Source organism: Coregonus clupeaformis, chromosome 10 (genome assembly GCF_020615455.1).
Source record: "Coregonus clupeaformis isolate EN_2021a chromosome 10, ASM2061545v1, whole genome shotgun sequence".
NCBI classification, from domain to species: domain Eukaryota; kingdom Metazoa; phylum Chordata; class Actinopteri; order Salmoniformes; family Salmonidae; genus Coregonus; species Coregonus clupeaformis.
Genome location: NC_059201.1, coordinates 35,471,023 through 35,492,571, shown reverse-complemented (window position 1 = coordinate 35,492,571; position 21,549 = coordinate 35,471,023). Strand labels below are relative to the sequence as shown.

The following is a 21,549-nucleotide window of genomic DNA, read 5'->3' as shown; positions in this document are numbered from 1 at the left end:
CCATCATTTAACCCCCTCACCCCCATCTCTCACCTCATCACTCCATCATTTCACCTCCTCCTCCCCCATCTCTTACATCATCTTGCCATAGCCTTTTCTGTTCACTCTGACAGTTGTTATTCATCTATGTCTTCCCACTCACACATATTCCACCCACAATTGATTTCACCCACTGCTGTTGACCGTTTGACACCATCTCTCCCTCCCTCTCTCTCCCCCTCTCCCACCCCCCTTTCTCTCTCTCTCTCCCCCACTCTCTCCCCCCACTCTCCCCCCTCTCTCTCTCTCTCTCTCTCTCTCTCTCTCTCTCTCTCTCTCTCTCTCTTCCCCCTCTACCCCCTCTCCTCCCCTCCCTCCCTCCCTCCCTCCCTCCCTCCCATCTTCTCTCTCTCTCTCTCTCTCTCTCTCTATTACTCCCCCTCTCTTTCTCCCCCTCTCCTTCCCTCTCTCCCCCCTCTCTCTCTCCCTCTCTCGCTCTCTCACCCTCTATCTCTCGCTCCAGGTGAAGAAGACTATGGAGGCCACTCTGTCGACCATCCAGGACATGGTCACCGTGGAGGACTATGAGGTCAGCGAGTGTTTCCACCACAGCAACTCCATGGAGTCGGTCAAGTCCACCATGAGCCAATCATTCCTCAGCAAACCCAGCCTGGCCAAGAGACGGGCCAATCAACAGGAGACGGAGCAGTTCTACTTCACGGTGAGAACCAACCACAGAGCAGAGATGTGTTGTGTTGAGGACAGTGGTGTGTTATGGGGACACATTCAGACCGAGGAAGAGTCAGTGAGGTCTTGTTATGGTGATATACACACTCACATGCACTGCCTAGGGCGGGGTCAGTGATGTCATGATATTACACACTCAATCATTGTGCACAGTAACTAACTTCTCTCTCTCTCGCTGTTTCTCTCTCGCTGTTTCTCTCTCTCTCTCTCTCTCTCTCTCTCTCTCTCTCTCTCTCTCTCTCTCTCTCTCTCTCTCTCTCTCTCTCTCTCTCTCTCTCTCTCTCTCTCTATGTTGTAGAAACTGAAGGAGTTTCTGGAGGGCCGGAACCTGATCACCAAACTGGAGGCCAAACATGACTTGATACAGAAGACCCTGGGAGAGAGTGAGTCACACGCTAACGCACACACGGTCACATACACACACTACTAGATGTTTTTAACTGAGTGTGTCACTGTTAGGACAAATAGTTGAACAAGTTTCCTTCAGCATGTGAGAGAGATGTTTGTGAGTTTGTGAGAGCAGAGCAGAGCAGGATAGGAGGGAGGTGGGGGTGTAGGCCAGAGCAGGCCACAGAGAGCAGATGTGTGCTGGGACACACAAAGGGCCACACTGGGGAGCAGGATGGGGCAGCGGGGGATAGGATGTGTGTGTTGCACTACAGGCCCATCTGTGGATGTAGCTGTGGGTTGGGGAGGGAGATCCTATGGGATGTGTGTAGCTGGAGCTACACAGGACAGCCATTGACAAGTGTGTGCGTGTAAGCATGTGTGTTAGTGTGTGTGTGTTAGCGTGTGTATGTGTTAGCGTGTGTGTTAGCGTGTGTGTTTTAGTGTGTGTGTGTTAGCGTGTGTTTGTGTATTTCAGGGGAAGTCTGTCACAGTTTGTGTCCAGCTGTGGCCCTCTCCTTCTGTCTCCTGCTCCAGCTATAACGAACTGTCTCTCTCTCTCTCTCTCTCTCTCTCTCTCTCTCTCTCTCTCTCTCTCTCTCTCTCTCTCTCTCTCTCTCTCTCTCTCTCTCTCTCTCTCTCTCTCTCTCTCTCTCTTTCTCCCTCCCTCATATTCTCTCTGCCCTCTCTCTCCCCTCCCCCTCTTCCTGTCTCTTCCCTGCTTTAGGTCAGAAGACTGACTGTTGCCTTGCCAGGTAGGTGTGGTAAAGGAAACATACACACACACGTACCATTGGGAGATTCTATAGTAGGCTCTAAGGTCTGTTTGACTGCTACAATGGTGTGTTTTTGGGTACATACTCATTCTAATATTGCACATTGTGTGTGTGTGTGTGTGTGTGTCCGTGCATGTGTGTGTGTGTCCGTGCATGTGTGTGTGTGTGTCCGTGCTTGTGTGTGTGTGTGTGTGTGTGTGTGTGTGTCCGTGCGTGTGTGTCCGTGCTTGTGTGTGTGTGTGTGTGTGTGTGTGTGTGTGTGTGTGTGTGTGTGTGTGTGTGTGTGTGTGTGTGTGTGTGTGTGTGTGTGTGTGTGTGTCCGTGCATGTGTGTCCGTGCTTGTGTGTGTGTGTGTGTGTGTGTGTGTGCATGAGTTCACATAGATCATTTCCAGAGTTGTGTATAAATAGTATCTCTCTCTCTGGAGGTGTAATGACAGAGCAATGTTTTCTCTTTCTTTCTTTCTTTCTTTCTTTCTTTCTTTCTTTCTTTCTTTCTTTCTTTCTTTCTTTCTTTCTTTCTTTCTTTCTTTCTTTCTTTCTTTCTTCCTCTCTCTCTGCTGTCTCTCTCTCTGCCCTCTCTCTTTCCCCTTCTCTCTCTCTGCTCTCTCTCTCTCTCTTTCCCTCTCTTCCTCCTCTCCAGTGACAGGAGGAACTCTGCCCTACGGAATCAGGTAATTTCTCTCTCTCCATTCAGAGTGTGGTTTCCTGTGTGTATGTTTCTCTCTCTCTGTGTATGTGGTTTTACCTTTTACCTGGAGACACTGTCCACTGCTCTGTAGTGTTATGCACCAGCCCCATGTCATTCTTATGCTAGGTCTACAGACTACCCTATCTGAAACAGTTGTGCAAATAAGATGTACTGTGTTAGAGACGTCTGGTCTATTATATCATGCAGTGAGTGTAGCTAGCTCCCCCTAGTGGGAGCCTTCTTCTATGATCCTCTGCTGTCGCCCCCCATCCAGAGATCAAACAGCAGGCAGCTTCTGAACAGTGTACAACCACACTGATACGCACAGACACATAACACACACACAACAACAACAACAACAACAACAACAACAACAACACACACACACACACAGAGAGCGTTCCCCAGATTCCCTGCCCTCGTCAGATAGTGATCTGTGGAAAACCTAAACAAAGGGAACAGGGAAGAAGCTGTCTCCTAGCAACAGCTGGCTTCTGTATTCCCGCGCTTTCCTCTCCCCTCTGCCCTCCGATACCTCTTCTTCCTTGATGTGTGTGTGGTTCAAGTATGTCTGACTCCTTTTGTATGTGCTGTGTGCCGAATTGGATATGTGACTTGTATCCGTGTGTAAATAATGTTCTCCCTGTCTGAACTCTCAGTCTCAACACTTGCTACTGTTCCTACTGCTCTCCCTCCATCCCTCTCTCCCCCCCCCCCCTCTCTCCCCTCCCCCCTCCCCCCTACAGAGGGAAATGGTCAGGGAATTCTCTCTTTTCACTCTCCATCCCCCTTTCCCCTCCCTCTACTGGTTACCTGTGCGGTGTATTCTCTGCTCCTCTAATCCCCCTCTTCTCTCCTCCTCTTCTCTCAGGAGGCTGGCCATGTCATCCCTCTGATGGTGGAGAGCTGTATCCGCTTCATCAGTCGCCATGGTGAGGACGCCCTGCTCTGTACTCAAATTGGCTGGGTCTCTGTTTCCTCAGCCAATGATTGGCTGTGTCTCTGTTTTCTGGGCCAATAATTGGCTGTATCTCAGCCTTTGTGGATGGATGTTTTGTTGTTTGCTTTGCAGAGGCAAAATATTTGTTTAATAGAATAACCTTAAGTATTGTGACATTGCAATATAAATTATTAAAACACAACAGAAGAATGAAGAGCCTGTGTCTGCTGTCTGTTGTCTAGAAGATCAGTAACACCTCTCTCTCTCTCTCTCTCTCTCTCTCTCTCTCTCTCTCTCTCTCTCTCTCTCTCTCTCTCTCACTCTGTCTGCAGGTCTGCACCATGAGGGCATCTTCAGAGTGTCTGGCTCTCAGGTGGAGGTCAATGACATCAAGAACGCCTTTGAGAGAGGTAAGACTACAACACCCAGAAAGCCCAGCACCAGCCATAGCATAAACAGAAGGACCTGCTTATCTCACAATACTCATTTACCCCCCCTCTTCTCCATCTGTATGTAGGTGAGGACCCATTGGCAGGGGATCAGAATGATCATGACATGGACTCCATCGCCGGCGTTCTAAAGCTCTACTTCAGAGGCCTGGACCACGCGCTCTTCCCCAAGGAAGTCTTCCATGACATCATATCCTGTGTCTGTGAGTCTACGCCAGCGCCACTCCTTTTACATTATCTTACTCTACAAAAAGAGCACTGTCCAGAGTGGTGTGTGTGTGTGTGTGTGTGTGTGTGTGTGTGTGTGTGTGTGTGTGTGTGTGTGTGTGTGTGTGTGTGTGTGTGTGTGTGTGTGTGTGTTTGTGTGTGTGTGTGTGTGTGTGTAGTGTGTGTGTGTAGTGTGCGTGTGTAGTGTGTGTGTGTAGTGTGCTTGTGCGTGTGTATGTGTGTGTGTGTGTGTGTAGTGTGCGTGTGTGTGTGTGTGTGTGTAGTGTGCGTGTGTGTGTGTGTGTGTGCGTGTGCGACGTGGGTGTGTGTGTGTTAACCCTTTGTGTGTGTATGCGTACTGTTTCAGCTATGGAGAACCTGCAGGAGAGGGCTGTCCACATCAAGAAGGTTCTGCTGACTCTGCCCAGCAACACTCTCATCGTCATGAGATACCTGTTTGCCTTCCTCAACTAGTGAGTAACACTGTGCTAACGCTAATACAACGCTACTGGAACATTACTACAGCTCCATCTCAACACATCTTCTGCAGTTCCAAAGATGTGCTCAGCCACTGGTTACACCTCTGTGGTCTGTGGTCTGTGTGTAGCCATGTGGTTTCTCCAGCCAGCGGTGTGTGTGTGTAACAGCTCCCTAGCCGTGTGTGTTTCCCAGGCTGGTAAGAATGGCTGCTCTGTGTCTGTCCATCCTTACAGCTCGCCCCTGGGTCATAAAGGACACCAGACGTGCCAGAATCAACCTTTACTAATGCTACTACTACTACACACACACACACACACACACACACACACACACACACACACACACACACACACACACACACACACACACACAGACCAAGCTACAGACCTCACTTCTAATGCTCCTACCCCCACACAGACACATACACACACACCTAAAATAGGCCAAATCTAATATAGTCTCAGATTTGATGACTAAACCCTCCACTCTGTGGGGGCGTAGGTAGAGTGTCCACATCAGCAACAAACTATCATGGTCCAAACACACCAAGACAGTTGTGAAGAGGGCACACAACACCTTTTCCCCCTCAGGAGACTGAAAAGATTTGGCATAAGTCCCCAGAGCACCCTGACCGGTTGCATCACGGCCTGGTATGGCAACTGCTCGGCATCCGACCGTAAGCCGCTACAGAGGGTAGTGCGTACCGCCCAGTAAAAATTGTCAAAGTCTCCAGTCACCCAAGTCACTGTTCTCTCTGCTACTGCATGGGAAGCGGTACCTGAGCGCCAAGTCTAGGTCCAAAAGGCTCCTTAACAACTTCTACCCCCAAGCCATAAGACTGCGTGGTGGTCCTCTGTAGCTCAGCTGGTAGAGCACGGCGCTTGTAACGCCAAGGTAGTGGGTTCGATCCCCGGGACCACCCATACACAAAAAATTTATGCACGCACGACTGTAAGTCGCTTTGGATAAAAGTGTCTGCTAAATGGCATATATTACTGCTGAACAATTAATCAAAAGCCTCCCAGACTATTTACATAGACCCCCCTTTGTTTTTACGCTGCTGCTACTCGCTGTTTATTATCTATGCATAGTCACTTTACCCCTACCTACATGTACAAATTACCTCGACTAACCTATACCCCCGCACATTGACTCTGTACCGTTACCCCCTGTATATAGCCTTGTTATTGTTATTTTATTGTGTTACTTTTTATTTTATTTTGGACTTTTATTTAGTAAATATTTTCTTAACACTATTTCTTGAACTGCATTGTAGGTTAAGGGCTTGTAAGTAAGCATTTCACGGTTAGGTCTACACCTTTTGTATTCGGCGCATGTGACAAATACAATTTGATTTGATTTGATAGCAAGAGAGCGGGAGAGAGAAAGGGGGAGAGAGAGAGCGAGAGAGAGAGAGAGAGAGAGAGGAGTGTAACTTGAGAGGTAGTTTTCAGTGTTCCCGATAGACCTCCATCATAAATCCAGTTTGGAGCTGGTCCATTTGGTCCAAGTGATTTAACATGACCCCCAACACGCCTGACCCTATCTATCCCCCCAGGTCTCATCCTCTGCTCTCTCTCTGTCTCCATACCTCCACACACACACACACACCATGACCCTCAACACTCCTGACCCTCTCTATCCCCAGCCCCCATGTCTCATCCTCTGCTCTCTCTCTGTCACATACCTCCATACCTCCATACCTCCATAACTCACACACACCATGACAGGGGAGTGTCTCAGAGGGTGGGAGTGGGGTCTGAGGTTGTGGTCAAACTGTCTACCCTTCTCCCCGGGAGTGAACTCATTCACGCAAGAAATGATGGTGGAAACTCCCTTTAAAGCACCAATCAAATGCATTCTTTATTAAGGGGTCTGGAATAGAAAAGGTAATGAGCTGCCTGAGAGCTTTATAAATGGACAAGCACATTCTGCTACCTGAGAGCTTTATAGATGGACAAGCACATTCTGCTGCCTGAGAGCTTTATAGATGGACAAGCACATTCTGCTGACTGAGAGCTTTATAGATGGACAAGCACATTCTGCTGCCTGAGAGCTTTATAAATGGACAAGCACATTCTGCTGACTGAGAGCTTTATAGATGGACAAGCACATTCTGCTGCCTGAGAGCTTTATAAATGGACAAGCACATTCTGCTGACTGAGGGGCTGGAACCATGCTTTCCACTGATCCTGGTTTAAACATTACTGTCCCCCACACACACACACAGTCTCTCTCTCTCCCTCTGGTTTAAACATTATAGCCATATACTACACAGAGTCACAGGCACAGAGGATGGGTAATGATTTCAACAGGAATGTAATGAAGGAAGTATGTGTGTGTGTGTGTGTTTGTGTGCGTCTGTGTTCAGGTTTAACCCTACCCTATAACCTCCTCTCCTCTCTCCCCAGCCTGTCCCAGTACAGTGAGGACAATATGATGGATCCCTATAACCTGGCCATCTGTTTTGGTCCCACCCTGATGTCAGTCCCAGAGAGCTGTGACCAGGTGTCCTGCCAGGCCCACGTTAACGAGCTCATCAAGACCATCATCATCCACCATGACGGGGTCTTCCCCGGACCAGGGGACCTGCAGGGGCCCGTCTACACCTGCCCAGGGGCCACCGACGAGTACTGGTGAGTGGTGGGGCAGGAGGAGGGGCCATTGTGAGTGTGTGTGTGTTTGTGTGTGTGTGAGGCAGAGAGGTGCAGGGGCCCCTATACCGTATATATTATCAGTGGGGTAAACACTAGAGGGTAGGGGGAGGGTAGTGATTTAAGGTTCTGGTCCAGGTCAAAGGGGCCAGGAGGATCAGCTTACCTACAGAGCACTGAACTAAGGCCCAAGACACGCACACACACACACACACACACGTCAACACACACACACACAGAGTCACAGACACACACACACACACACACAGGCCTAGGTTGGATCAGACCAGACACTGTGTGTGTGTGATATGTGTGTGTGGACAGTCCATTAGTAGTGTAACAGTAGTAGTGGCAGACAGACAGACAGACAGACAGACAGACAGACAGACAGAAAGAAAGAAAGAAAGAAAGAAAGAAAGAAAGAAAGAAAGAAAGAAAGAAAGAAAGAAAGAAAGAAAGAAGGACGGACGGACGGACGGACGGACGGACCGGACCGGACCGGGCAGCTTCCCAAAGCAACTCAGAGACATTATACCATACAGCTACAGTATACAGAAACTTCAAATGTTTCTTGGGTAAAGAAGATGTCTCTATCTCTGGCCAGACCTGAAGTGTCTGCTTGAAACTAGATGAATGGAAATATCTGATGTTGTCATATTGAAACCATTTACTCTCTTGTTCTCTCATTTCATAAACATATGAGTTAATTGAGCTGAAATGTGTGTGTGTGTTTATTAACTGTAAGTGACCACATGGTACACACGCTGAAGCACACACACACACACACACTGAACCACACACACACACACACACACTGAAGCACACACACACACACACACACTGAAGGACACAAACACACACTGAAGAACACACACACCCACACACTGAAGCACACACACACACACACTGAAGGACACAAACACACACTGAAGAACACACACACACACACACACACACACACACACTGAAGCACACACAAACACACACACACACACACACACACACACACACACACACACACACACACACTGAAGCACACAAACACACACTGAAGAACACACACACACACACACTGAAGCACACACACACACACTGAAGAACACACATACACACACACACACTGAAGCACACACACACACACACACACACACACACAAACTGAAGCACACACACACACACACTGAAGCACACACACACACACACACACACACACACTGAAGTACACACACACACACACTCCCTGAGGGAAAACGTATGTACATATCTGGTCTGTTTTACTGCATGGCCAGCTGTTCCACCAGTCACTGAACCCCCCCTTCTCTCTCTCTCTCTCTCTCTCTCTCTCTCTCTCTCTCTCTCTCTCTCTCTCTCTCTCTCTCTCTCTCTCTCTCTCTCTCTCTCTCTCTCTCTCTCTCGCTCTCTCTCTCTCTCTCTCTCTGTCTCTCTCTCTCTCTGTCTCTCTCTCTCTATCTATATCTCTCTCTCTCTCTCTCTCTCTCTCTCTCTCTCTCTCTCTCTCTCTCTCTCTCTCTCTCTCTCTCTCTCTCTCTCTCTCTCTCTCTCTCTGTCTCTCTCTATCTGTCTCTCTCTGCTCTCTCTCTCTCTCTCTCTCTCTCTCTCTCTCTCTCTCTCTCTCTCTCTCTCTCTCTCTCTCTCTCTCTCTGTCTCTCGGTCTCTCTATCTCACTCTCTCTCTCTCTCTCTCTCTCTGTCTCTCTGTCTCTCACTCTCTCTCGCTCTCTCTCTCTCACTCTCTCTCTCTCTCTCTCTCTCTCTCTCTCTCAGTGAGCCCCCCCTGGTGGATGAACCTGCTCCTGACACAATCTCTGTCATCCACAACAGCGAAGATGGTGAGTACACAGCAATATGTACACACACACACACACACAAACACACACACACACACACACACACACAAGCACACACTGTTAAAGACATTTCCCCATAATTCTTCTGTGAACTGTAATTAGCTGAAGCCCACTGATCTCTGCCCACTGACACCCAGCCTTGATGCCCACGGATGCCACTCACACGCTCTGCCCCTAACTCTGAACCTGCTTCCCTAAGTAACATTCTGCTTCTCACAGCAACATGCTGCTTCTCACAGCAACATGCTGCTTCTCACATCAACATTCTGCTTCTCACATCAACATTCTGCTTCTCACAGCAACATTCTTCTTCTCATAGAAACATTCTGCTTCTCACATCAACATTCTGCTTCTCACATCAACATTCTGCTTCTCACATCAACATTCTGCTTCTCATAGCAACACTCTGCTTCTCACATCAACATTCTGCTTCTCACATCAACATTCTGCTTCTCACATCACATTCTGCTTCTCACATCACCCACCTCCGCTAGCAGACCACACCATACAGTCACACTCTGACCTCTTATAACCCACTTATGAACACTTTATAACAGCTGGATGATCACTACTATATGACTGCCTGCGCCACAACCCCTCTGCCTGTAACCAACTGCTGTGTCACTAACCTGCTTGGCACTAACCCGCCTCCCTCTCTCTCTCTCCTCCTGCCCCTCCTTCCCTTCTCCCCTCTCTCTCCCCTGTTCCTCCCCTTCTCCTCTCCTCCTTCTCTCTGTTTCTCCCCTTCTTCTCTCGATCTCTGTCTCTCCCTCCCTCTCTCTCCCCCCCTCTCCCCCCCCCTCTCTCTCGCTCTCGTCTCTCTCTCTCTCTCTCTCTCTCTCTCTCTCTCTCTCTCTCTCTCTCTCTCCCTCTCCCTCTCCCTCTCCCTCTCCCTGTCCCCCTCCCTCCTCCCTCCCTCCCTCCCTCCCTCTCTCTCTGACTCTCAGGCTCGTTGGTCGTTTCAGAATCTGACCCAATAGAGGCCATCGCTCGCTTCGACTACTCTGGACGGACCAACCGGGAGCTGTCATTTAATAAGGGCGCGTCTCTCCACCTTTTCCAGCGAGCCAGTGATGACTGGTGGGAGGGCCGACACAACGGAGTGGACGGACTGGTGCCTCACCAGTACATAGTGGTTCAGGACATGTAAGAAACCAGAAGACCAGTGTTTAGACAAGTACAAACCTGTTCAGACCAATATAGACCAGTAAAACAAATGTAGACCAGTACAGTGCAGGCCACCATAGACAAGATGAGAGAATGGTGTTCTAGTTGGCTTGTCTGTAGTGTGATTATGTGTGTGTTCCAGGCCGGACAGGGCTGTAGTGTATTTATGTGTGTTCCAGGCCGGATGGGTCTGTAGTGTGATTATGTGTGTGTTCCAGGCCGGACGGGTCTGTAGTGTGATTGTGTGTGTGTTCCAGGCCGGACGGGGCTGTAGTGTGATTATGTGTGTGTTCCAGGCCGGACAGGGCTGTAGTGTGATTATGTGTGTGTTCCAGGCCGGACGGGGCTGTAGTGTGATGGTGTGTGTTCCAGGCCGGACAGGGCTGTAGTGTGATGGTGTGTGTTCCAGGCCGGACGGGGCTGTAGTGTGATTATGTGTGTGTGTTCCAGGCCGGACAGGGCTGTAGTGTGATTATGTGTGTGTTCCTGGCCGGACGGGTCTGTAGTGTGATTATGTGTGTGTTCCAGGCCGGACGGGTCTGTAGTGTGATTGTGTGTGTTCCAGGCCGGACGGGGCTGTAGTGTGATTATGTGTGTGTGTTCCAGGCCGGACAGGGCTGTAGTGTGATTATGTGTGTGTTCCAGGCCGGACGGGGCTGTAGTGTGATTATGTGTGTGTGTTCCAGGCCGGACGGGGCTGTAGTGTGATTATGTGTGTGTTCCAGGCCGGACGGGGCTGTAGTGTGATTATGTGTGTGTTCCAGGCCGGACGGGTCTGTAGTGTGATGGTGTGTGTTCCAGGCCGGACGGGGCTGTAGTGTGATTATGTGTGTGTGTTCCAGGCCGGACAGGGCTGTAGTGTGATTATGTGTGTGTTCCAGGCCGGACGGGGCTGTAGTGTGATTATGTGTGTGTTCCAGGCCGGACGGGTCTGTAGTGTGATTGTGTGTGTTCCAGGCCGGACGGGGCTGTAGTGTGATTATGTGTGTGTGTTCCAGGCCGGACAGGGCTGTAGTGTGATTATGTGTGTGTTCCAGGCCGGACGGGGCTGTAGTGTGATTATGTGTGTGTGTTCCAGGCCGGATGGCGGCAGAGGCAGTACTAAGACTGAGGCGGAGTTGCAGGAGGAGAGAGTGTCCACTAGGGGCACTGCTGCCTCTCCCACTGGAGCTCATGTAGCTGACATCTACCTGGCCAACCTCAACAAGTAAGACACACACACACAAGCACCAATCACAACGCATCATCTCCTCATTTACACCTTCACTGACCCAATTAGATCGTAATGTAACCTGGTAACCTGTCTAAATGACTATCGACCCGTAGCACTCACATCTGTAGCCATTACATTTACATTTTAGTCATTTAGCAGACGCTCTTATCCAGAGCGACTTACAGTTAGTGAATACATTTTTTTTTTATACTGGCCCCCCGTGGGAATCGAACCCACAACCCTGGCGTTGCAAACGCCATGCTCTATCAACTGAGCTACATCCCTGCCGGCCATTCCCTCCCCTACCCTGGACGACGCTGGGCCAATTGTGCGCCGCCCATGAGTCTCCCGGTCGCGGCCGGCGGCGACAGAGCCTGGATTCGAACCAGGATCTCTAGTGGCACAGTTAGCACTGCGATGCCATGAAATCCTTTGAAAGGCTCGCCATGGCTCACATCAACACCATAATCCTAGACACCCTGGACCCACTCCAATTCGCATACCGCCCCAAAATAAAAAAAATGTACATTCCAAAAACAAAACAAAAATGTATACATACGAACAACAACTTACTGACCCGCATGCTCACATCCCCATCCCTAGAGCCTGCATTATTGTTTAAATTGTACCAATTCGTTTTTCTCAGTTGCTCATGATATTTCAATATTTCAATAATAAATAATTTGATTTTTCCATTGTATCAATGATGGCGGATTGATTGACTTCCAAGTTTTTAGTATACGTTTTTTCTAAATGATTGATGAGAAAATAATCTTCCAAGCCATTGGGTATCTCACTACACCCCCATATGTTATGTCTTGAAATATGCAGACAGATCGATTAAAAGTAAGTTTATATTGTAATATTCTGACAACTTTCTAGCTCCACCCACAACTTCCAAGCTTTATAGCATTCCCAGAAAGCATGGTTTATTGAATCATTATTAGTTTTACATTTGAGACATGACTCTGCCGTTGTGCTGTAGAATTTGTGAATATTGTCTCTTGTATAATAAATTCTATACTGTACATTAGTTTACAGTGGGGGAAAAAAGTATTTAGTCAGCCACCAATTGTGCAAGTTCTCCCACTTAAAAAGATGAGAGAGGCTTGTAATTTTCATCATAGGTACACGTCAACTATGACAGACAAAATGAGAAAAAAAAATCCAGAAAATCACATTGTAGGATTTTTAATGAATTTATTTGCAAATTATGGTGGAAAATAAGTATTTGGTCAATAACAAAAGTTTCTCAATACTTTGTTATATACCCTTTGTTGGCAATGACACAGGTCAAACGTTTTCTGTAAGTCTTCACAAGGTTTTCACACACTGTTGCTGGTATTTTGGCCCATTCCTCCATGCAGATCTCTCTAGAGCAGTGATGTTTTGGGGCTGTCGCTGGGCAACACAGACTTTCAACTCCCCTCCAAAGATTTTCTATGGGGTTGAGATCTGGAGACTGGCTAGGCCACTCCAGGACCTTGAAATGCTTCTTACGAAGCCACTCCTTCGTTGCCCGGGCGGTGTGTTTGGGATCATTGTCATGCTGAAAGACCCAGCCACGTTTCATCTTCAATGCCCTTGCTGATGGAAGGAGGTTTTCACTCAAAATCTCACGATACATGGCCCCATTCATTCTTTCCTTTACACGGACTTTCCTTTACAGTTATATTTTGGTTTCATCTGACCATATGACATTCTCCCAATCCTCTTCTGGATCATCCAAATGCACTCTAGCAAACTTCAGACGGGCCTGGACATGTATTGGCTTAAGCAGGGGGACACGTCTTGCACTGCAGGATTTGAGTCCCTGGCGGCGTAGTGTGTTACTGATGGTAGGCTTTGTTACTTTGGTCCCAGCTCTCTGCAGGTCATTCACTAGGTCCCCCCGTGTGGTTCTGGGATTTTTGCTCACCGTTCTTGTGATCATTTTGACCCCACGGGGTGAGATCTTGCGTGGAGCCCCAGATCGAGGGAGATTATCAGTGGTCTTGTATGTCTTCCATTTCCTAATAATTGCTCCCACAGTTGATTTCTTCAAACCAAGCTGCTTACCTATTGCAGATTCAGTCTTCCCAGCCTGGTGCAGATCTACAATTTTGTTTCTGGTGTCCTTTGACAGCTCTTTGGTCTTGGCCATAGTGGAGTTTGGAGTGTGACTGTTTGAGGTTGTGGACAGGTGTCTTTTATACTGATAACAAGTTCAAACAGGTGCCATTAATACAGGTAACGAGTGGAGGACAGAGGAGCCTCTTAAAGAAGAAGTTACAGGTCTGTGAGAGCCAGAAATCTTGCTTGTTTGTAGTTGACCAAATACTTATTTTCCACCATAATTTGCAAATAAATTCATTAAAAATCCTACAATGTGATTTTCTGGAAAAAAAATTCTCAATTTGTCTGTCATAGTTGACGTGTACCGATGATGAAAATTACAGGCCTCTCTCATCTTTTTAAGTGGGAGAACTTGCACAATTGGTGGCTGACTAAATACTTTTTTTCCCCACTGTATACTGGATTCATTAAGTGTACATTTTTGTTAACTGTAATTTCGTTAGTTATGTTCCAACTTTCCCTCCATTTTATGCCAACATTTGTTAATCTTGGTTCCAATCGTTTATAATGACAAGAGGTTGTCAGTTGGATATGCTCTCTGCAAGGTTTTGTATATCTTTCCTATCATATGAACATCCTTTTCTGATTACCTCAAGATCTACCTCGAAATTTCGTGATATTTAACTTTTAAGTTGCATTTGTATAAGTTGTATTTGAAACTATCTACATTGGTCAGTCCAAAATTATTTCTAAATTCTGTCATGGAAGTAAATGTATTTCTTGTTGCCAAGTCATTTACAGTTTCTATGCCTTTAGTTTTCCATGTGGACCAATTTATCTGTGAATTCTGAAAAGCTATCCAAGGATTGTTCCATAAGGTTGTGTTTCTAGGGAGTGATATTGTAAAATAGGTTTAATTTTCTTCCATATCGTTATAGTGTTCTTAACTGTGAAGTTGTTAATGTTCTTAGCTTTATCCTTTGGAAATCGACACGTAAAAATATTCTGGGGATGAGCATGCGCATCTTCAATATCTACCCATTGTTCCTCTTTAGTGCATTCAACTACATGTCGCAAGGAAAAGCCTTGGGTAACGAGTTGATACAATTCCAAGTCTGGAAGATTAAAACCACCCCAGATCTAGGAAGATGTAAAACTTTCCTTTTAATTCTATGAATTTTATTTGCCCATGTAAAGTCTGTTATGACCGAGTATACTTTTTTAAAGAATGTCTTCGGTGGGGTAATTAGTATTACTGGCAGACAAAACTTTGGCAGACATGCCATTCTAAAGAGGTTTATTCTACGTATAACATTTGTCGGAAGATTATTCAATTTCATTAAATCTGCTTTCATATTGTTGAGTAATGTGATAAAGTTGTCTTTATATATTTGTTGTTTGTTGTCACTTATTAAGCATCCTAAGTATTTAATATTTTTTGTGTTCCATTTAAATGATTGCTGTAGATCATGAGTTATTCTTTTTCCTATTGCCATGATTTTGTTTTTTCTGAGTATTCTGAAAATATTTTTAGCAAACGGGCATTGAGTTTTGACGCAGAGATGACGCAATCTCTATTGCACTCCACACCTTCCTCTCCCACTTGGATAAGAGGAACCCCTATGTGAGAATGTTGTTCATTGACTACAGCTCAGCATTCAACACCATAGTGCCGTCCAAGCTCATCACTAAGCTCAGGACCCTGGGACTGAACACCTCCCTCTTCAACTACATCCACCACGCTGACCCTCAACACGGGGGCCCCTCAGAGGTGCGTGCTCAGTCCCCTCCTGTACTCCCTGTTCACCCATGACTGCATGGCCAGGCACGACTCCAACACCATCATTAAGTTTGCCGACGACACAACAGTGGTAGGCCTGATCACAGACAACGATGAGACAGCCTATAGGGAGGAGGTCAGAGACCTGGCCGTGTGGTGCCAGGATAACAACCTCTCCCTCAACGTGACCAAGACAAAGGAGATGATTGTGGACTACAGGAAAAAAAAGAGGACTGAGCATGCCCCCATTCTCATCGATGGGGCTGTAGTGGAACAGGTTGAGAGCTTCAAGTTCCTTGGTGTCCACATCACCAACAAACTATCATGGTCCAAACACGCACTGCTTGGTATGGCAACTGCTTGGCATCTGATTGCAAGGCGCTACAGAGGGTAGTGCGTACGGCCCAGTACATCACTGTGGCCGAGCTCCCTGCCATCCAGGACCTTGGTGTCAGAGGAAGGCCCTAGAAATTGTCAATGACTCGAGCCACCCAAGTTATAGACTGTTCTCTCAGCTACCACACGGCAAGCGGTACCGATGCACCAAGTATAATACCCCCAAGCCATAAGACTGCTAAATAGTTAAACAAATAGCTACCCGGAACATCTGCATTGTCCCCCCTTTGCACTAATCCTTTTGACTCAACATATACGCTGCTGCTACTGCTTATTATCTATCCTGTTGCCTAGTCACTTTACCCCTACCATTATGTACATATCTACCTCAATTACCTCATACCCCTGCACATCAACGGTACTGGTACCCAATGTATATAGCCATGTTATCATTACTGATTGTGGATTTATTCCTCATGTTATTATCTTTGTATTATTTCACTGTTAGTCTACACTTGTTGTTTATCAAACGTGACAAATCAGATTTGATTTTTCATCTTCTCACTAACCAATCCCCCCCCTTCTCTCTCTCTCACTCTCTTCCGCTCTCTCTGTCAGAATGAGGAAGAGGCCAGAGTCGGGGAGTATCCGTAGAACATTCCGGGTGTCTGAGGGAGGCCAGGGGGGTGACGTGTCCCAATCGGGGGCGACCGGCGGGGGTGTGAGGATGGCCAGTCTGCCGGTGGGAGGGGCTCTGGTGAAGGAGGGCGGGGACAAACGACCGGTCAGCGCCCACAGTGTCCTCAACTCCTCCATCACACGCCACTCCTCTCTCAAGACCAAGGTAGCTTTTTATTACCACTGTACTATTGTCTGTTGTTGGGTATTATTATCTGTCATTCTTGTTATTGCTGATTGTAAGGAGTGTTATTTGTTGTACAGGTGGAAAGCCCTCAGTTCCGCAAAGCGACCACCGCGGGGCGCTCTAAGAGCTTCAGCAACCACAGACCGCTGGACCCTGAGGTCATCACTCAGCTGGAGCCTACCTCACAGGTTCGCCCACCTCTGACCTCTGACACCTCACCACTCACCTTTGACCCCTCACCTCTCAGCCCTACCAAATGAGCGTGTATGTGTGTGTGTTCTGATTTGTATCTCTGTCTGATATCTTCTTTTCTGTTTCAGGATATCGAGGCAGCTATGAGCTCTGCTCTGAGTGAGCTGAGAGAGCTGGAGAGGCAGGGCAGTGCCAAGCACACACACACCCCTGACGTGGTGCTGGACACACTGGAGCAGCTGAAGGGTGTGTGTGGTGGGGGAGGCGGGGGTACATCAGAGCCCTCCAGTCCCCTCCACTCCCGTCTGCTGAGGGACAGCGAGGGAGCAGGATCTCCACACTCACACCCCCTTCAACGAAGCGCTTCGTCCGCTAGCGACGTCCCCTCCTCCTTCCGCCCTTCCTATCCCAGGAGCTCCCTGCCCTCCTCCACATCCTCCTCTCTCACCTTCTCAGCCCTCTCTTTCTCCACTCCCTCCTTCCGAGAGCCTCGCCCTCCAGCCACGCGGCCCAAGCCGGTGGTCTTCCCCAAGGGAGGAGGAAGCAGCAGTCCGGCTATGGGGTCCCCAACCTCCACTGTCCCCCCAGCCCCTCCTCCCCCTCCCCCACCCCCACCCCAGCCCAACGACAAGTCCTGCCCCGCCTGAGGGGGTAGGATCTCACACATACAAACCACTTCCCCTATCTTCCCTCACCCAATGACAAGTGGGATAGCTCTCATCTAGGATCAGCTTACCCTCCCAAACTCTAAGCATTATGGGGGTTAGACTGTATAAAGCATCCATGACTCAAACAAGGGATCAAAACGGACATAAAGCATGACAATAAAGAGATATGGAATCTGTGCTGTATATACTGGTGTGAAGTGTGTGTGTGCGGGCAGGCCTGTGTGAGGTGTGTGTGTGCGGGCGTGCCTGTGTGAGGTGTGTGTGTGTGCGGGCGTGCCTGTGTGAGGTGTGTGTGAGCGTGCCTGTGTGAGGTGTGTGTCGCATACCTTATACTTGAGAGCACTGTTTGATTTTGAATAGATGGAACATTTAAGGACATTTCCCAGGTAGTCTCTCCTTTTTATCCCCAATGAACCCTGAGAAGACTGGCGTGGACAGGAGGACTGGTTCACCTGGATGGCTGTGTGTGTGTGTGTGTGACTCCTGGATCCAGACTCTCTGAGAACTCACAGACAGACTGTGGAACACAGAACACTGTATAACTCAGAAGAAACTCAGTATCTCCGAGCTCAGTATCAACTTTGACTGGCTACATTCACTCGCTGCTTCAAGGCTGGATCTGCCAACCTGGACAGAAAGAGAGAGAGATGGACTGATAGATGGATGGATGGAGTGGGCAGTGGAATGCCTGTTTGAGAGGGCAGTGGAATGCCTGTTTCTATGTGAAGAGAAGAGGGCTAGGCTACAACTCTGATCCTCCTGTGTCTAGGCAAGCTGAGTGTTGTGGTGATTCATTCTAACAACAACGCTCACCAGTAAAGCTACTACATGCTAGGCTCTTTTCTACTGTATTCTACTAGACTCTACTATACTCTTCATCAGGGCTATTCAATTAGCGGCCCTCAGGGGCCAAAGGAATGCTGGATTACTTTTCTAAGTGGAAGTTGTAATGTAATTGATTGGCCAGAAAGTCCAATCACCTGTGTCCCAGGTGTGAAGAAAATAATGTAATGCAGTAGTGATGGGGCCCTCCAGGACAATAGTTAAAAGCCCTTCTCTACATTCTGTATTTACCGACATAATGCAACACTTGTCTAGCTTTCCAACAGCACCTCCTGCTGGTATTTTAAGTGCATGACATGGCCATTGTCAATAACCAACCTTTCTTTAGCAATAAGAGTCTGACTCAGACTCATCAGTTTAGCAGCATGCCAGGCCTGCTGCTTCTCTCTCCCTTAGATTCCCAGCATCAATATACACTCTATTACAGAAGTGGAATAGACACACACATGCACATGTGTGTGACATGTGTGTGTGTGCTGTGGTAGCTAAATGTCTTTCAGTTCTCCTCGCATGCAGGAGCCACAGCAGTCGCAGTGCTGACTGACTGACTGACTGACTGACTGACTGCGTCTATTTTCAATACTATCAAATGCCCCTCTTAGACCAGCTTCACACAAATTATTATTCCAAACATAAATCAGCAAAAAGGGTATTTTTAGGTGTATAGTTTATTAACCATGGTGATAACTGGAAATGTGCAGATGAGGAATCTCAGTGAGGTGGAAGAGTTTGTAGCAGACACAAACAGACACAAACCAGCAGACACAAACCTTGTCAAGCGCATTCAAAAAAATTACTTTATCCTTGTTTACTTCCACTTGTTAGTTTATTATGTGTGTGTGTGTGTGTGTGCGTGTGCATGCGTGCGTGTGCGTGCACGCGTCGGTGACTCTTCACAGCTCTCAGAAGTCAGCATTAACCACTCATCATAAAGGGAACCAACTAATGTAATGCCTGCTCTCTGGAGACAGGGGACCAACAGGATGGGACATACAGACAGCAGAACCACTTCCTGTGTCTCCAGAGCCACTCTGCTACCAGTATCACTGTTCACTAGGCTTAATGTTTGTGTGACTGACTAGTTCTCAGTCCCAGCCGCTAAAGACAGAGGACAACAGGAAAAGTGTCACACTGTCTCCTCTGTCGCTCCTCTACCAATAGCATTGTTGTGTGTCATGGTGGACCCGCATCCAATAATTGATTGGATTCATCTTTAACAGAACTTCTTCTGTGACTCCCTGACTGTCTATTACACAACTCTGACTGTCGCATCATGTGGTCAATGTCAAACCGGTCCTGTCCTGTCTGTCACTGGTAGAATTTCCATTTTCTGTAGTCTGAACTGTGATTTGTCAAGGGGAGGAGACAGAATGTTTTGATTGCTCAAGGTTAGTGGGAGGCGGCGGGATGCTTTAGTTATTGACAGCTTTAACACTGTCTGAGACCAGGATATTTAATGTCAGGGCTTAGAGAACCCTGATGTTAGAAAAGCCATTAGTTAACCAGGCAGACATTTCTGTCTTTCCGCCTCTCCCTATCACCTTCCTCTCTCTGTACCTTTCTCCTCCTAGCATTCTGCCTCTGTTCCCACAGACACACACCTTTTCCTTACAAATATCCCTCTGTCTGTTTCCTCCCTTATTCATTCCTCCCTGCCCTGCAGGTATATAATTGTATTATTGCATTCCCAAATGATCTGTAACAGGGGATTTAATTCTAATTGTAATGTTTTATCTCTATGTGTGTATTTCAAGATGTATTTTACATTGTGTTGCTCCTCTTACCTCATCTTGGCAACTGGAGGGATTGTGTGTTTGTGTGTGTGTGTGTGTGTGTGTGTGTGTGGTGGGGTGGGGTGAATAGGCATTAACACACACGTCATACGAACATACACTCATGGGTGATGCTTTGTGGTTGGTGTCTTTGTGTTATCCTGGCTTTGTTGTATAGGAGCTAGGAACCTCAGTCTCCACACCATATTATCAGTTGAGCTCAAATCAATCATCATGCACTTGAAATTACATGGTGTGCTCGTGGACTGATTGAGTGAGGATGATTTTATTATGATTAACTATTGTTAGATATGCATTTCTTGTCCATTTGAAAACACAAGATCTAAAAAATGACTGTAATGTCAAATATATTTATAGTTGTCTCTGTATTACTGGAGAATCCTGTGTTAAGATGTACTTTGTATATACAATGTTGTACATTACAGAGGTACACTCTTTTTTTGGTACAATATTGTACAGTAATAGCAATAGTAGTTTAATCAAATAGGCCTAACATAATTCTATGTGTAGTTCTTGTAGTATACTTTTTTAAATAAACATTGCTTGCTATAAAGGTCTCTGCGTTGTTGTGGAGATTATGATGACAGTGATGATGATGATGATGATGATGACAGTGATGATGATGATGATTGGGATGAAGATTATGGTAATGATAGTTCAGGGATGATGATGATGATGATGATGATGATGATGATGATGATGATAGGATTGATGATGACAGTGATGATGATGACAGTGATGACAGTAGAGATAGTGATGATGGCAGTGATGATGATGATGATGATGATGATGGATTGCATGCATCTGGTTCTCTGACTCTCTCACTCGCTCTCTCTCACACACACACACACACACACACACACACACACACACACACACACACACACACACACACACACACAGTGGATGAGACTCTTTTCCATTGACCACACTTATATCTTCAGAAGAGCTGCTTCCACAGGGCTTTATTACTGACAGAGGCTTCTTTCTTGTCTCCTCCTCAATTATTCTCCTACAACAACTCCCCATCAGGATGTGGTTTGAGGCATCCTACCATAGGCAAGGTATGTTCCCCATACGCTACCCACCACTGTGACCTGTACGCTCTTGTTGGCTGGTCCTCACTACATGTTCGTCGTCAAACCCACTGGCTCCAGGCCATCTATAAATCACTGCTAGGCAAATCCCTGCCTTATCTTAGCTCATTGGTCACCATAGCAGCACCCACCCGTAGTCTGCGCTCCAGCAGGTATATCTCACTGGTCATTCCCAAAGCCAACACCTCCTTTGGCCGCCATTCCTTCCAGTTCTCTGCTGCCAATGACTGGAACGAATTGCAAAAATCTCTGAAGCTGGAGACTCTTATCTCCCTCACTAACTTTAAGCATCAGTTGTCAGAGCACCTTACCGATCACTGCACCTGTACACAGCCCATCTGAAATTAGCCCACCCAACTACCTC

At 47.3% G+C, this 21,549-nt stretch overlaps 1 protein-coding gene across 3 annotated transcripts in view; it reads left to right on the top strand.

The window, feature by feature from the left end:
- Nucleotides 1-20,678, top strand: part of srgap2 (SLIT-ROBO Rho GTPase activating protein 2) — a 36,834-nt gene extending 16,156 nt beyond the window's left edge. Inside the window, exons 7-21 of one of the 3 annotated variants that reach the window (XM_045222977.1) lie at nucleotides 503-700; nucleotides 1,025-1,109; nucleotides 1,841-1,868; nucleotides 2,532-2,562; nucleotides 3,451-3,511; nucleotides 3,852-3,929; nucleotides 4,037-4,171; nucleotides 4,543-4,648; nucleotides 7,067-7,291; nucleotides 9,094-9,158; nucleotides 10,124-10,322; nucleotides 11,422-11,550; nucleotides 16,346-16,571; nucleotides 16,670-16,780; nucleotides 16,913-20,678. In XM_045222977.1, coding sequence (XP_045078912.1) covers nucleotides 503-700; nucleotides 1,025-1,109; nucleotides 1,841-1,868; nucleotides 2,532-2,562; nucleotides 3,451-3,511; nucleotides 3,852-3,929; nucleotides 4,037-4,171; nucleotides 4,543-4,648; nucleotides 7,067-7,291; nucleotides 9,094-9,158; nucleotides 10,124-10,322; nucleotides 11,422-11,550; nucleotides 16,346-16,571; nucleotides 16,670-16,780; nucleotides 16,913-17,431 — 2,196 coding nt within the window. In that variant the 3' untranslated portion in view covers nucleotides 17,432-20,678. Of the gene's footprint in view, nucleotides 1-502; nucleotides 701-1,024; nucleotides 1,110-1,840; nucleotides 1,869-2,531; nucleotides 2,563-3,450; nucleotides 3,512-3,851; nucleotides 3,930-4,036; nucleotides 4,172-4,542; nucleotides 4,649-7,066; nucleotides 7,292-9,093; nucleotides 9,159-9,313; nucleotides 9,873-10,123; nucleotides 10,323-11,421; nucleotides 11,551-16,345; nucleotides 16,572-16,669; nucleotides 16,781-16,912 lie in introns of those variants that run through there. The other 2 variants (XM_045222976.1, XM_045222978.1) reach the window with 2 other exon arrangements.
- The last annotated feature ends 871 nt before the right edge of the window (nucleotides 20,679-21,549 follow it).